Source organism: Lynx canadensis, chromosome C1, assembly GCF_007474595.2.
Source record: "Lynx canadensis isolate LIC74 chromosome C1, mLynCan4.pri.v2, whole genome shotgun sequence".
NCBI classification, from domain to species: Eukaryota; Metazoa; Chordata; class Mammalia; order Carnivora; family Felidae; genus Lynx; species Lynx canadensis.
The window spans coordinates 57,947,309-57,963,052 of record NC_044310.1 but is presented as its reverse complement, the minus strand read 5'-3'; the positions used below and the strand labels follow the sequence as shown (position 1 = coordinate 57,963,052).

Below are 15,744 nucleotides of genomic sequence, written 5' to 3'. Positions count from 1 at the left end.
GGTAATGGTTGAAGATAATTGGAACAACCTTCATCGCCCTCCCCCCTCTCTCCCCCCCCCCCCCCCCGCTAAAAAAAGAAAAGAAAGCAGGGTAGAAATAAATCGATTTGACTAGATTTGGAGGAAGATGGGAGGTGAAAACCTGAATGGCAGGGAAGGATAAAGAGACCCCAGCTCCCACAGTTATTTATTTATTTGCCGAGGAATGGAGGTGGCAATAAAGTTTAAGAAAGAAGAGATTTGAGAGAAGCAGCTGTCAGTGTAAACGGGACTTCGAAAAGATAAAACGAGTGAAGGAAGACTTCGAGGATGTTTTTGCTAACTACCCCACTTCAAGTTCCCCACAACTTTAGTTATTTGGTCCAGACTTCAGATTTACGTTTCTTCAGAATTTGACGATGGGTCGAGTTTGGCCATGAACTAGTTCAAGGATATTCCATTTACACAATTATTATTTGCCATCCTTCAGCGTCCATTCCTTGCTTGAAACTCTGACACCTGTTTGTAACTCATTTATCTAACAAAAATCTGACTTCCCTTCACCCCGTTTGCCGAATAGCCTGTTTTCCAAGGTCAGCCCCTAAACTGTTGTCTTTTCTGATACCCCAACGCGAAAATTTTTCTCTTATTTATTTTATTTGTTTCGTTTTTTGTTTTCAACCCAGCTCCCAATTGTTTATCGTCCCCCCCTCCCCCCCGCGTTGATCTCTTTGGAGCCAGGAGTGGCGTCTTAGAAATCTAGTAGCTCAGTGTATGATACAAAGTAGATGCTTAGTAAATGTTGATTGAATGAGTATCTTGTGCAACATCATACTGACATCACATCCTGTGTGCAGTGGCGTCAGTTTGCATTACTCTGCTGGAGACCCAGAGGTCTGAGGGTTTCAGTCAGTGTTTACAAACTGCATCGAATATCTCAAACACAAGTTAAGGTTTTACACCGCCCATCAGAAGCGCCAATTGTCAGGTCCTAAACTAGGGGCGGAGCTCGGTTACTCTCCGGGACTAGACGGTGCGAGGGAGGGAGCGGCCAGCTCACTTATCGCGGTGTTTCCTCCCTCCTCCCGAGGGAGCTCTCGCGAGAGAAGTCAGGGTAAGATGGCCGTGCCCTGTTTTCCGGCGTGAGGTAGTGGCGGCGGCTGCGGCAGCGGGGACAGGGATCCTGGTGTCGTGGGCACCTGAGCTCTAGCTCCCCCCAGCGAGCGCGCGTCCCTTCGTGCCTAGGCGAGAGCCGGCTCTTCTCCCTCCAGGAGATGCGTTTGTCCCGGGCTCGGGGGCGCCCTGAGAGTTCATGCTGCGCTGGAGGATCCTGGCCACCGCTCTAATCGCCTTGCGCCGCCGCAGCGCCAGCTCCGTCGCGGGCGGTGAGCCTCCCGGATCCCCTCTCTGCCCCTGGCGGCGATGACCGGGGAGAAGATCCGCTCACTGCGGAGAGACCACAAGCCCAGCAAAGAAGAGGGCGACCTGCTGGAACCCGGGGATGAGGAAGCGGCGGCTACCCTAGGCGGCACCTTTACGGGAGGCAGGCTTGGGACAGGCGGCGGCGGCAAGGGCGGCAAAGCCTGTCATAAGATCTTCAGTAACCATCACCGCCGGCTGCAGCTGAAGACAGCTCCGGCCTCCTCCAACCCCCCTGGCGTCCCGGCCCTGCCGCTGCACGGTTCCTCCGTGACTACCACCTCCCAGTCCCCGGCTCTTCTAGCGGGCACCAACCCCATTGCTGTCGTCGCAGATGGAGGCAGTTGTCCCGCACACTACCCGGTACACGAGTGCGTCTTCAAGGGGGATGTGAGGAGACTGTCCTCTCTCATCCGCACGCACAATATCGGGCAGAAAGATAATCACGGTGAGGAGTGCTCGTCCCTCTCCACCTCTCCTTTCCCGAACGTAGGGTGTGCCTTCCCAGGCCTCTGGAATCCTAGGCTCCTCTCCAGCAGACCTTTCTTTCCTCTCCTTTGCTCGTCATCCGGGCCAAATGCCTGTAAATCACGACCGTTTCAGTAATAGCATGCCAGTGGTCAGGGAATTGATGCTTGTGGGTGCAAAGGAATGTTTCCTCCTTGCCCACTTCAAAGTTTCCTCTGAGAAGCTGTTTTGTTTATTTTTGAGACAGGCCTTCAATGTATTGATTTTTTACAAAGAAATTGAAAATTGCCCCATGTCCAACCTGGCCTTCCTATGTTTATGTAACTGTGTTTCTTTTCTTTCTCTCCCCTTCTCTCACCTGGGGATCTCGAATTTTGTACATATAAAATGGCCCACCTCCCTTTCATTATTCAGGTACAGATCCCAACTTGACTGCAACTGGTTGTGATTTCTACCTGCCCCCAGGTTGTCTGTTTCTTTTTCTCTGCTTTCAGGAAACTTAGTTTGATACAAAGTGTCTACACTTTGCATTTAAGATGGGATATAGAATGCTTTGATTTCTAACAGCCAAAATGTAGAAAGTTGTTGGCATTTGATACCTAGAGTAAGTAAAGTGACTTAAGTAGCTAAAATTTTGGAGTAGAGTTTTGAGTGTTTTGCTTGTTTTACATAATTGCTAATAATGTTTCATCTTGATGACTGTGACTAAAAATAGTACTAGTTTTTCATAGTAACTTCATCATAACCTATATGGCAAAATAGAGTATCATTTATTATTCAAGGACTGTATTTCTACTTTCTGTCGTAACTCATCAGCTGAACTTTTTTTTTTAATTTCAAAAATGTGATGTAATTGAGTTGACTTCCAAGCAGCCGTGCATTTATTAATGAAAACACGTCAACACTGACATTTTCAACATTTAATAAGCCATTTTAAATTGAGTAGTTGACAAATACTATTTATAGCTCTGCTTTTAACTGAACATGACTATTGTATACATTCATTTAAGACACACTCAACTCTGTTCAAAGTAATATATAACACATTAATGAAATGCTTGCCTGAGGAATAAGCTCCCTTAATTCCAGTGGACTCTAGGCTTCTTATGTGAAATTAGGGCAAAAATTTAGATTAAAAAATAAGATTTCTATTGGTTGTATAATTCTCCAACAATTGCACTTGTATCTGAATTTCCAGTATTGTTTTTTTAAAATAGTTGCCTTTTTAAAAATGTTTATTTTTGAGAGAGAGACAGTGCGGGGCAGGAGGCAGAGGCAGAGGCAGAGAGAGAGGGAGACACAGAACCCGAAGTAGGCTCCAGGCTCTGAGCTGTCAGCACAGAGCCGGATTTGGGGCTTGAACTCATGAACGGCAACATCATGACCTGAGCCGAAGTCGGATGCATCACCAACTGAGCCACCCAGGCGCCCCTGAATTTCCAATATTGTAATAATATCACTGTCATTGATCATAATTCAAATCCTCAAAAAAGTACCTGAAAGCTGCACCTGGTTTTTCATTCCTACATTTATTCAATCATTTTACTGTTATTGCAACAAGCATAATATTGTTTGTTGATGGTAATGAAGTAATTAGAATCCTAAATCCCTTATACTCTTGTCCTTAGCCTACTGAACTTCTCTTTTTACATTGCTTTGATGTACCAAATGTTTGCAGTGAACTTAGCTGCCCTTGTATTGTTGGTATTTCTGATGACTGTAACCAGTGGTTCACATATCTATAGAAAGTGTAATTTTTCCCCCTTCAATATATATTTTCATCTCTCACCATGAAGTCAACTAGGAAGAGTAGCTTATATTTAATGTGCTACTTCTTTAGTCCCTTTTCTTTCTGTAGCTGCATAATTTTCCCATTACATTACATTACATGACTTTTATTCCTGATATTTACTAACCTGGATACTTATTTAGATTTTAAGGATATTTTTTCCTTCACATTACAAAAGATAAACGCTTTTAAAATCACCAAACAAATGCAAGCTGTATATTATATTTGGATTGTTGTAACATGATAAGTGCATAGCAGTTTCATACACTCATGCAGGTGCATAGCAGAGCCATGCAGTCATACCACATCATACCACATAGTTAGTTTTATATTCACCAGAGAGATACCTTCTACAACATGATGATGATGATGATGATTATCCTCATCATAGATACAATTTACTGAGTGTGTCAGCACTATGCTAAATGTTACCTATATTATCACATTTAATTTGCACAATCACCTTGCAAAGCAGATTCTTTTATCCTTATTTTAAAGGTGAAAAAAGTGAAGCCTAGAGATACAAGGAAACTTTGCTAAAGTTGCATACTTGGTATAAATTGCAAAGCTGGGAACTGAACTAATAGCTAGGACTCCAAAGTCCGTGGTCAGCCTCGGTAAATATTTCTGTTAGTCAGGACCCACTATACAGAAGTAAATTCTAGTAATGTGTAATGTGGAAATTTACAACAAAGTTCTTTAAATATGTATTTTCTCATTTAGTCCGTATAGTAGCCTTATGGAGAGATTTTGCCATTGGACAAATTTCAGAGTTGCTATAGAGCCCAAACCGGTCACTCTCGTTTGTTCTGTTTCCTTTTTATGTAATGGCACAAATAAATGGGCTACCTCATCCACATGATAGCCCTTTAGATCTTTGACAAGAGCTGTCATGTTCTTATCTTTAAGTTAAACATTCCTAACTTCTGCATCCATTCTTCATTTGGCATGGATTATAAAGTGCTTAGATGGTCCCTGAAACATTAAATACTAGATATGTGTGTTAAATAAGTAAATGAAAATCTTAATCATTGTCTTTTAGTGAAACTCAGTTTGTTAATTCTTCCCTTTGAGGATGGTGCTAAGAACTAACCTTAGTGTTAGAGCTATAGTAGCCTCATGAGCAAAGACAAAAAGGAGAGCATATTCGTTGCTTTAAGCAATGTATGTTTAGAGCTGAACAGTGTGCCAATGTGTACTAAAAAGCACACATTAAGTAATGCAGTGCAAGAGTATGTTAATTTTTTAATATTGCTTTTTCTCAAGTGATTGGCTGTCTCTCCATGCTGTCCCTTCTTACAGTTTTTTTTTTTTTAACCTAAAATAGGACTTTACATTTATTAAATCATACTTGTTCATTTTGATCCTTTATTCTATCTAGCTGGAAAGCTTACTGTGCCCTAATCTGGTCATTTAGCTCACTGTTCATTAGCTCTTTCAGTTTCCAGTGATGTCTTATTCGATAAACTTTTTAAAATGTGTTTTTGTGTATTTTTGTGTATTTACAAATTACTGACTTGAATAGGAGCAAGGATTGAACTTTTTCTTTTGTGATAAAATGTTCGTTGAGTATGAGTTGCTTTTTCTGAGTCATCAGTTATCTTGAGGAATACTGTCTTTGGATCCAAACAAATCTTTGGAAATATAAGTTAAATACAGTAATAGCTATAACATCGTGAGTATACTGTGTTCACATATGCCAAATGACTGTGACTCATTGTATATTTAGTAAAGTTTTGGGGGGGTGGGAAGAAAGATACACTACATTAAATGTTCACAAATTTATTTTTATTAATTTTTTTTAAGTTTATATATTTATTTTGAGAAGAGAGAAAGTGCAAGTGGGAGATGGGGCAGAGAGAGACGAATGTAAGAATCCCAAGCAGGCTCTGTGCTGTCAGTGCAGACCCAATGTGGCACTTGATCTCACAAACCATGAGATCATGACCTGAGCCGAAATCAAGAGTTGGACACTTAAATGACTGAGCCATCCAGGCGCCCCTAATATACACAAATTTATTAAATTTTATGTCCTTAGTATATCTTTAGTTATATACTATTTTTTCTTTAGTATGGAATAAAGTTTAAGTCTAAGCCTCTCTTCACATTGTAAAAAATTTTCTGAATTACTTTTTGACATTGGTAGTTAAAGCATCATGGTGAAATGCTATTTTTTAGTTGATGGTAATGATTTTTACTTCTTTAGCACTTTCAGAATTGAGAATGCTTATGAAGCATATAGAAGACTTTCTTGATTTTTACTGCACTTCTCATTTGTTAAACTTGTAATTTTGTTTTTTCCCTTGAGTTAAATATCCTCAGACGTAAATTATTTTCCTTTGGACATTAATCAGAAGCTCTTAGGTACCAGAGTGATTGAAATCCTTGATATACGAATTGATTAAACCAGCTTTTCCTAGATGTGAAAAATTCCTGATATATTCTGAGAAATTTGGCAGTTTCTGCTGCCTGTAATTACATTGCCTGGCATGTGACAAGCCATCTTCTGTATACAGTTAATTTTCATTTAAAAAAAATTTTTTTTTTTAACGTTTATTTATTTTTGAGACAGAGACAGAGCATGAATTGGGGAGGGTCAGAGAGAGGGAGACACAGAATCTGAAACAGGCTCCACGCTCTGAGCTGTCAGCAAGAGCCCGACGCGGGGCTCAAACTCACGGACCGCGAGATCATGACCTGAGCCGAAGTCAGCCGCTCAACCGACTGAGCCACCCAGGCGCCCCTTAATTTTCATTTTTAATGAGTTGTAATGTAATCTTTGTGTAGCTATTACACACAGTGATTGGAGATTTCAAATGTAAGTTAAATCTCAACTGGGAGTATTGCTGCCAATGCTGGAAACTCAAGGGAATGGTAATGAATGAAATGGTTAACATGTGTAACCTCTCTGCCCAGTGGCTGGCGGATTTCTTCAGACAGGGATTTTATTATTTATATTTTACTTCTTTTTTTTTAATTTAATTTTTTATTTTTTAAAATTTACATCCAAATTAGCATATAGTGAAACAATGATTTCAGGAGTAGATTCCTTAATACCCCTTATCCATTTAGCCCATCCCCCCCTCCCACAACCCCTCCAGTAACCCTCTGTTTGTTCTCCGTATTAATGAGTCTCTTCTGTTTTGTCCCCCTCCCTGTTTTTATATTATTTTTGTTTCCCTTCCCTTATGTTCATCTGTTTTGTCTCTTAAAGTCCTCGTATGAATAAAGTCATATGATTTTTGTCTTTCTCTGACTAATTTCACTTAGCATATACCCTCCAGTTCCATCCACGTAGTTGCAAATGGCAGCATTTCATTCTTTTTGATTGCCGAGTAATACTCCATTGTATATATATACTACTTCTTTATCCATTCATCCATCGATGGACATTTGGGTTCTTTCCATACTTTGGAAAGTAGTTGATAGTTGAAAGATTGTTGATTAGTGCTGCTATAAACATGGGAGGTGCAATGTGTCCCTTTGAAACAGCACACCTGTATCCTGTGGATAAATGCCTAGTAGTGCAATTGCTGGGTTGTAGGGTAGTTCTACTTTTAGCTTTTTGAGGAACCTCCATACTGTTTTCCAGAGTGGCTGCACCAGCTTGCATTCCCACCAACAATGCAAAAGAGATCCTCTTTGTCCGCATCCTCATCCTCGCCAACATCTGTTGTTACCTGAGTTGTTAATGTTAGCCATTCTGACAGGTGTGAGGTGGTATCTCACTGGTTTGATTTGTATTCCCTGATGATGAGTGACGTTGAGCATTTTTTTCATGTGTCGGTTGGCCATCTGGATGTCTTTGGAGAAGTGTCTATTCATCAGACAGGGATTTTAAAACATCAGAAAGATTAAAAACATATGTTTGGGAATTGAGGCAATAGGATAATTGATGCCTGTATGGTATGTTTGTTTTGGCTTATTCTATATAAATCTTTAAATTTCATTTTGATATTATTTTCTCTGTTTTTGTCACTAAAATCTTTATGATGGGTGATGCAAGAAATACTGCATTTTATGTCTGTTTGAGAAGAGGTGACTATAAAGCTACACTTTGCTTTCAAAAAAATTTAGAATTAAGTGTTAGATGAACAGTTTTAGCCAGGAAGGTTAAAATGCTGGCACATCTTTAAAAGAACAGCAATAACTTTGTATTTTTCTCCTGTGTTTGTGGTGTTTTCTGGACTTTGTTTTTGAAAGGCAGACCTCAGTGTCTCCTAGAAAAAAAAGTGAAGTACTTTTGGGAGGCCCAAGATAATCCATTAAAGCGTCATGTACCTTCACTTGGCATGAAGGTGGATTGGCAGTGAAATCTGTCATTTCACTGATCTGTCAGGGTTGATTCAGTTGATCTTCATGTCTATGTGAATATGACCTTCCTCTTACCTCTCTTCCCCCATATGCATCTCCCAACAGAGTAGGACTGTCCTTGGGTTAAGTGGCTATGTTTGTTGATGGCATTGTTATAAGTATTAGAATGTGACTTGACACTTAGAATTGTTACGTGAACACATCTGCAGAGCTACCTCATAAGAGGGTAGAACGAGTCCTCTTCTCCCCTTTCCTGTACTGAACTATAATAGGCGCAGGAATCCCTGACCTTTCAGCTTTGGCAAAAAAAAAAAAGGAAGCAGAAATGAGCAGTTATTTCATGTTGTGTCCTTTGCATCCTCAATAAGGCAGGAGAATTCTGGAGGAGTCCTTGAAGAATTGAATTCTAGGCAGTCTGTCCCAAGTTAATGTCATTCTTAAGTCATAGAAATCTAATGTGGAGTATAATATAATTGTCAGGATGCTTTGGATTCTAGAAAATGAACATAGTTCTTCAAAAATTGAGTGAGGGCTGGGTAGTCAAACAACATGTTCCTGTTCATATACTATTTATTTCATTGGGGGACAGATGGAACCTTAGTTTTATTAAGCAAGACTGATATTGCTGAGGGTAGGAAAAAGAAAAAGGTCTTCTTTCTGTTTGAAGATTTATGAATGGTGTTTGTTATCAGGATTATTAGGTTTAACTGTATGGCTTGGTTGAATTTCATCTGTTCTTGAGCCTGTCACTCTTGTTGAAACCTCAAAGATGATCTGCAAAACTAGGAGGCCATCTCTATATTTGGAATTAGATCTTAGTTTGAGGCCACACTTCTCTACAAAGAGGTTTTTATGAAATTCTATTTGCTTGACTACTGAAATAAGAAGATACATAATATCTACCCCTTGGGTGGGGTACTGTAGTCTTGAATGGGAGACTGCATTTGAAACTGTTTTTAACTCTGAAGGCTCATTTAATAGTAATACCCATTGATACCAATATCTTACTCATCGGTTTTCATGTTAAGTGTCTTCCAGCAGAAGACATTCTTGTTCCTGAGGTTTAGATAGTACTTCAGTTGAGGTTTTTATCTGATACTTGAATTTATACTGTCAGTCTTCTAAAGGGTTAGGTTTATTTGACTCTCATAGAAGTCATCTTTGATCTACTGGTGTAGTGTGTTTTGATCTTGCTGTAAGTATTTATCAGGCATGGTTAATGCATGTGCTCTCTTACTCAGTACTGTACTGAATTCTGTAAAACCACCTATATGCTGTGTTGAATATCCTCTTTAGCACATATATCCTTGATTGGCTTTCATAGAGAATCATGTGGAAACCTGCATTTTCTGTGATTGAATGCTTTTTTGGAAAGTTAAAAAACAGATTTTAACACCATTCTTTTTTTTTTTTTTTATTTTTTAACGTTTATTCATTTATGAGAGACAGAGAGCACAAGCAGGGTAGGGGCAGAGAGATAGGGAAACACAGAATTGAAGCAGGCTTCAGGCTCTGAGCTGTCAGCACAGAGCCTGACACGGGGCTCGAACTCACAAGCTGTGAGATCATGACCTGAGCTGAAGTTGGATGCCCAACCAACTGAGCCACCCAGGTGCCCTGATTTTAGCACCATTCTAATGATTCTTTATAATTATTTATTTTTTCTTCTCTTTGTTCATTCTTTCCTTCATTTAACAGATACATACTGAGCTCCTACTATGTGACAGTATTTTAGGTGCAGGGGTTGCAGCAGTACCTAAAGAAAATTAGGGAGCAGATATCTGGCAGAACAGTTTCAGATCGAGAATAACAAACATAAAAGCCCCATGTTCAAAGGGGTAGAAGGAAGGCAAACTGTGACTGGTACAGGGGAGAGTGGTAGGAAATAGAGAGTTGAGAGGTAGTAGAGGGGGTTAAGCCTGTGGAGCTTTGTAGACCAAAAGGATTTGGCTTTTATTCTGAGTAATAGGAAGTGAGGATTTTGAGCAGAGAAGTAACACAATCTGATTTTAAAAGGCTCCATCTGCTGCTATATGAAGCAAAGCTTGGATGGCAAGGGTCAATTTAACATGCTATTGTAACTAGGGGGTAGCTGTGGAAATAAGGAAAAAGTAGACCTGGTTTGGAGTCTAATATTATGTGTGTGTGAGTTTTCGTAGCATAGTACTGTTTATGAGAGAAATACAGGAATTCTCCCTTTTTAATGCTTGCTCGGATGGGATTTGAAGGTGTCTAGAAGCTGGAGCTTCCTGTTTTCTCCCTAATTAGGGAGCGGGTGTGAAATCAAAACTATTTTTGTAATAATACAAAGTCATTGCTTGCCTTTTTCACTGTGTTGACACTTTTGCTGATGTCACAAAAGCAGTGGTGGGTAAAGTTATCAGAACCTGAGTATGAATCAAAGACCAAACTTGCTGGTATTTACTGTGTAGTCACATAATGCGTATGCCACATATTCGAGTTAAAAAAAAAAAAAGCCAGTTCACTTAATGTCTTTGTTGAAGCTGTAGAAATGATTAATCAGTCTTAATCTTGAGTACATATCTTTTTGATATTCTATGTGACATAATACAGATTTTTCATGATGCTCTTCTGCATACTGAAGAGAAAATAAGGGAAAACATTTGTATAGTTCTTTGAGTTGTAAGCCAAACTAGCAGCTTTTGTCATAGAACACCATTTTTACTTGAAAGAACAGCTTCCAGACAAACTATGGTTTTTCCAATTAGATACTTGGCAGACATTTTTCTGGAAAGTGAATGACTTTACAGAAGACAATTGGTATATTTATTGCCAATGAAGAAATTCAGACTTGGATCAAAAATTACAATTGGGAAACTTGTCTTTGTCACTTTGACAGTTTTCCAGGATCCAAAGACTTTTTTGGTTGGATTGATGGTATTTTGATTTTTTTTCTTTGTATAATGAAATATGTTGATATTTGGAAGATCTGCGTAACTCAATCAACTGGTATTTTTCAGATGATCAGAGCATGATGTTTCAAAATCATGTAAAAGATCCATTTAAAGTACAAGAGAAACCAATGGGTTTCAGTATAACTCCATGCAAAAAGTTTATTGGTACAGTTTTAGATTTCACATTGCAGCTAACCTTTAAGACATGACTACTTACTGGGGTGTCTGGGTGGCTTAGTTGGTAAGCATCCGACTTTGGCTTAGGTCATGATCTCACAGTTTGTGAGTTTGAGGCCCGCATTGGGCTCTGTGCTGACAGCTCAGAGCCTGGAGCCTGTTTTGGATTCTGTGTCTTCCTATCTCTCTGTCCCTCCCCTGCTCTTGCTCTGTCTCTCTATCTCAAAAATAAATAAATATTAAAAAAAAAAAAAAAAGAAATGACCACTGAGGTTTTGGTATAGTAGCAAAGAGCACCTCCAATTATTTAAAAAGGCTATTAAAATACCCCTCCTTTTTTCAACTGCGTAGCTTCTGATGTAGGTTTTCTTCAGACCAAAGCAAAATTTACACATTATTGAATGCAGAAATAATTATAAAAATCTAGTGTCTTCTATTAGGCAGACATTAAAGAATTGATTTTAATTTTTAATTAAAGAGTTTAAAATAGCACCATTCCTGTCGTTTATTTTTTGTTTTGTTTTGGAAAATGCAATTATTTTCCTCATAAAAAATTTTATTAGTTTGTAATAGAGTGATTGTAATTTTAAAATTAATAAAATTCTACGTTTAATTTTAATTTCTAATATGGTAAATATCGATAGTTTTGTCCATATAAATAATCCACATAAAAGATCTTTTTAAAAAAAAGATCTTTAATATTCTTTTTTTTAATAAGATTTCATTTTAAGTTATTTATTTTGAGAGAGAGTGAGCGAGCAAGGGAGGGGCAGAGAGAGGGAAAGAGAGAGAACCCCAAGCAAGATCCACAGTGTCAGTGCAGAGCCCGATGCAGGGCTTGAACTCACGAACCATGACACCATCACCTGAACTGAAATCAAGAGTAGGATGCTTAACTGACTGAGCCACCCAGGTGCCCCAAGATCTTTAAGAGTATAAATGGATCTTGAGACAAAAAGTTTGAAAACTGTTCATTTAGTAAAAATTAACATACAGATTTCAGAGTCATGACTCATACAATTTCTAGATATATAATTTTAGGAAATTATCTAACTACTGTTAGCTTTATTCTTCTTACCTGCAAAATAGGAATAATATTTGTCTCACAGGGTATTGGGGAATAAGATAAGGTTTATGAAGTATATATAGTACAGTACTGGGCACATACATAGATGCCCTGTAAATCTAGCCTTTTGGTTGATAATTTGAATACTTTAGCACTGCAGTGGTTCTTAATGTTACTGGAATATTTTTATTCATTTGACAGAACAGAATTCAGTTTATTTATCAAGTTAGAACCACAGCATCTGATTTCAGATTTAAAAACTACATTGTGGAAAATTGGCAGAAGGTATTTTAAGTTTTAGTATCTTTATGTAACAAATTAGCTTAAGCAGCAGGTTGAGGTCTTAGAAAACTGAAGGGATAGTCGATGAAGCTTAACTAGGACATTGAGCACTTAGTTTCATGGCATACTTGGCCAATAAAGCAAATCCAGTGTTGGCTAGAGAAGGAGTATGATGAAAAAATGATGATGATTTGCTTTTTAAAATATTGAAGTCAAAGCATGATGTTGGTATCTTTAATTAGAATATATTATTTCTGATTATGTACTTACCTATAAAATGAGAGGGATTGGATAGTTTGAATGCAAAGTCATTTCTAGTTCATAAATCTTCTAAAAATGTGATTAATTTAAACTTGTTACAGTAATTTTAATTTGTAAGCATCAGTAGGTACTGATGCTTTTGCCCTTTCACCTTTATTTTCCTTGAAAGCTTAAGAAAATAGAGTAATAATGTAGGTGCATAAACGCCTGCTTTCTTTACCTAGGTGCTCTGTCTAGACTCTGGTAAGTCTCCTTAATTTGTGTAGTTTTTTGAATAGTTATTACATTCACATGCTACAAAATTATAAAAGATGTAAAAGATACATTGTAAAAATAGTTGCCTCCCACTCATCTTTACCCACTCAGTTACCCTTCTTAACAGCAACTGGTGTTATCAGTGCCTTGTTTTCTTCTGTCACCATTTAGAACATGGTCCTTTTTTTTTTTCTCCTGGAAGATAGAGAAGTGAAGAAGATAACTATTATTACCTTTTTATACTATTAGGGCAAAAGTGGATATTCACAAATTTCTATGTTTGATTTTAAATGTCTCTTTTTTACTGTCAAATTGCATATACCTCCAATCTAGACTTCTTGGAGTTCCCATAGTTTATAATTATCTCCACTTGGGAATCTCAGAGATACTTCAAAATTCATTTGTCAAAATGTATTATTATTATTTTCCACCTTATCCCCTCCTACTGGCCATCCAGTCCTTTATTAAATCACATCATTAATTATCTGGTTGCTCAAGCCTCAATTATTGGGATCATTCTTTGTCTCACCTCCTCCTCCCTATCCACGCGTATCTAATTAAAGGTTATTTTGCATCATTCTACTTTCTGTCTCCATTGCCACCATTTTGAACACAATTTTTATTTTTTTCCCTTGGAATGCTACACTGGACTCATATCTGGGTCCCATGTCCCCCTTCCTTCACAAGGTGATCTTGGAATGTCATTTTATCATGTCATGTCCCTGTTTCAAGATTCTTAGTGCCTCTCCACTAAAAAGTAAGTTCATATTTCTTACCATAGTTATAGAGCCTCACATGATCTGGCCCTTGCCTGCTTCTCTGATATAATCTTTGTACAAATGTCTCTTTTTTTCTTTTCTGGCAATACTTGTTTTCTTTTAGTTCCTTGAATATGCTAGGTTATTCTGGTCTCTGACTGTATGCTTTTCTTCTTATTCTTTGATTTCTTAGTTTCTACTCCTCTTTAAGATCTCATTTTAAACATTATCTCATTAGAGAGGTTTTCCTGCCTGAAGAATCAGAAAGTTATGTATCCCTTATTTAATTTTTGCCTTAGCTCTTTGTTATTTTTCTGAACACCTACCATAATCTGTTTTGTCTCATTTCTGTTTTCTGCTCTCTTTTGTTAACATAAGCTCCTTGAGTACAAGAATTATTTCTAATCCTAGTGGTTGACTCTTTAATATCTATCACTATGCCTAGAACATAGTAATGCTCAGTAAATCTTAAGTGAAGATGAATGGATTTTATCTCTGGGTAAAATGTTGGGAAAAATAACAGAACCTTTTTTTTTTTTTTTTAATTATTTTTTTTTTTAAACGTTTATTTATTTTTGGGACAGAGAGAGACAGAGCATGAACGGGGGAGGGGCAGAGAGAGAGGGAGACACAGAATCGGAAACAGGCTCCAGGCCCCGAGCCATCAGCCCAGAGCCTGACGCGGGGCTCGAACTCACGGACCGCGAGATCTTGACCTGGCTGAAGTCGGACGCTTAACCGACTGCGCCACCCAGGCGCCCCAGAACCTTTGAACTTCTAATTTACATTAAAATATAATAATGACTCTAGAATCAAGTAAACTAGATTATGAGAAAAAATTTTAATAATAGTAATATGTGATTATATATAGAAATTATATTGACTGACAGGTGTTCTATCCTGGAAGCAATGCAATATGACATGAAACCCTTGCTGATCAGAGTAGGGGTCTGCATACATAATTAAAGGGCAAGATAGTTATACAGTTGTTGAATCACTCTGTTATATACCTGAAACATTGTGTGTGAACTATACTTCCATTAAATTTTTTTTTTTAAAGTGCAAGATAGTAAATATAGGCTTGCAGGCCTTACCATCTGTTGTGTGAAAGTAGCCATCAACAATGAGAAAGAATGAAATCTTGCCATTTGCAACAACATGGATGGAACTGGAGGGTATTATGCTACATGAAATAAGTCAGAGAAAGATAGATATCGTATGTTTTCACTCATATGTGGAATTTGAAAAACTTAGCCGAAGACCATGGGGTAAGGGAAGGGGAAAAAATAGTTTCAAACAGAGAGGGAGGCAAATCAGAAGAGATTCTTAAATACAGAGAACAAACTGAGGGTTGATGGAGGGGGGTGAGGGAGAGGAGAAAATGGGTGATGGACATTGAGGAGGGAACTTGTTGGGATGAGCACTGGGTGTTGTACATAAGCGATGAACCACGGGAATCTACTCCTGAAGCCAAGAGCACACTGTATACGGTGTATGTATACATTGACAATAACTTGATAATAAATTATATTAAATTTTTTTTAATTTAAAAAAGAGAGAGTAGCTATCAACAATTCATAAACAGTCAGCAGGTGGTTATATTCTAATAAAACTTTATTTATGTCATATCCCTGAATTAGAGGATGAGAATGTATCTATATGGGAAACAGATGGCAAGTTTGTGCCCTACAATAAGCCTACCCCTTCTTTTTGCCTTCGTTTATTGCTATCCTTAGGATTATAGCAGTAGAAAAATAATAAAGCTATTTCTAGTATCTTAGAAATATTCACATCGAAGAAGCAAGTGGGCAAGTAAGCTTATTTTAGTCAGGCGACATACCTGGGTGATGATTCTTTAGGTAAAATTAAATGTCCAGTACAAAGGCTTTTGTAAGGAAGACTTTTGCTTTTAAAATCGTTAGGGACATGAATAAATATTTGCTGCAATTCTAGCAACCTTACTTATCCCCCATTTATCTTCTATTTATTTTTAAGCAGCATATTGTAATATTATTCACATACCATACATTTGAACCATTTAAATTATACAGTTAAATGGTT

General features: G+C 37.9%; 1 protein-coding gene across 1 annotated transcript in view; it reads left to right on the top strand.

Moving 5' to 3' along the window:
- The first annotated feature begins 1,078 nt into the window (after nt 1–1,078).
- The window catches only part of ANKRD13C (ankyrin repeat domain 13C), a 90,345-nt gene continuing 75,679 nt past the window's right edge, over nt 1,079–15,744 (top strand). Inside the window, exon 1 of the mRNA XM_030327626.2 lies at nt 1,079–1,846. Coding sequence (XP_030183486.1) covers nt 1,402–1,846 — 445 coding nt within the window. The 5' untranslated portion in view covers nt 1,079–1,401. The remainder of the gene's footprint in view (nt 1,847–15,744) is intronic.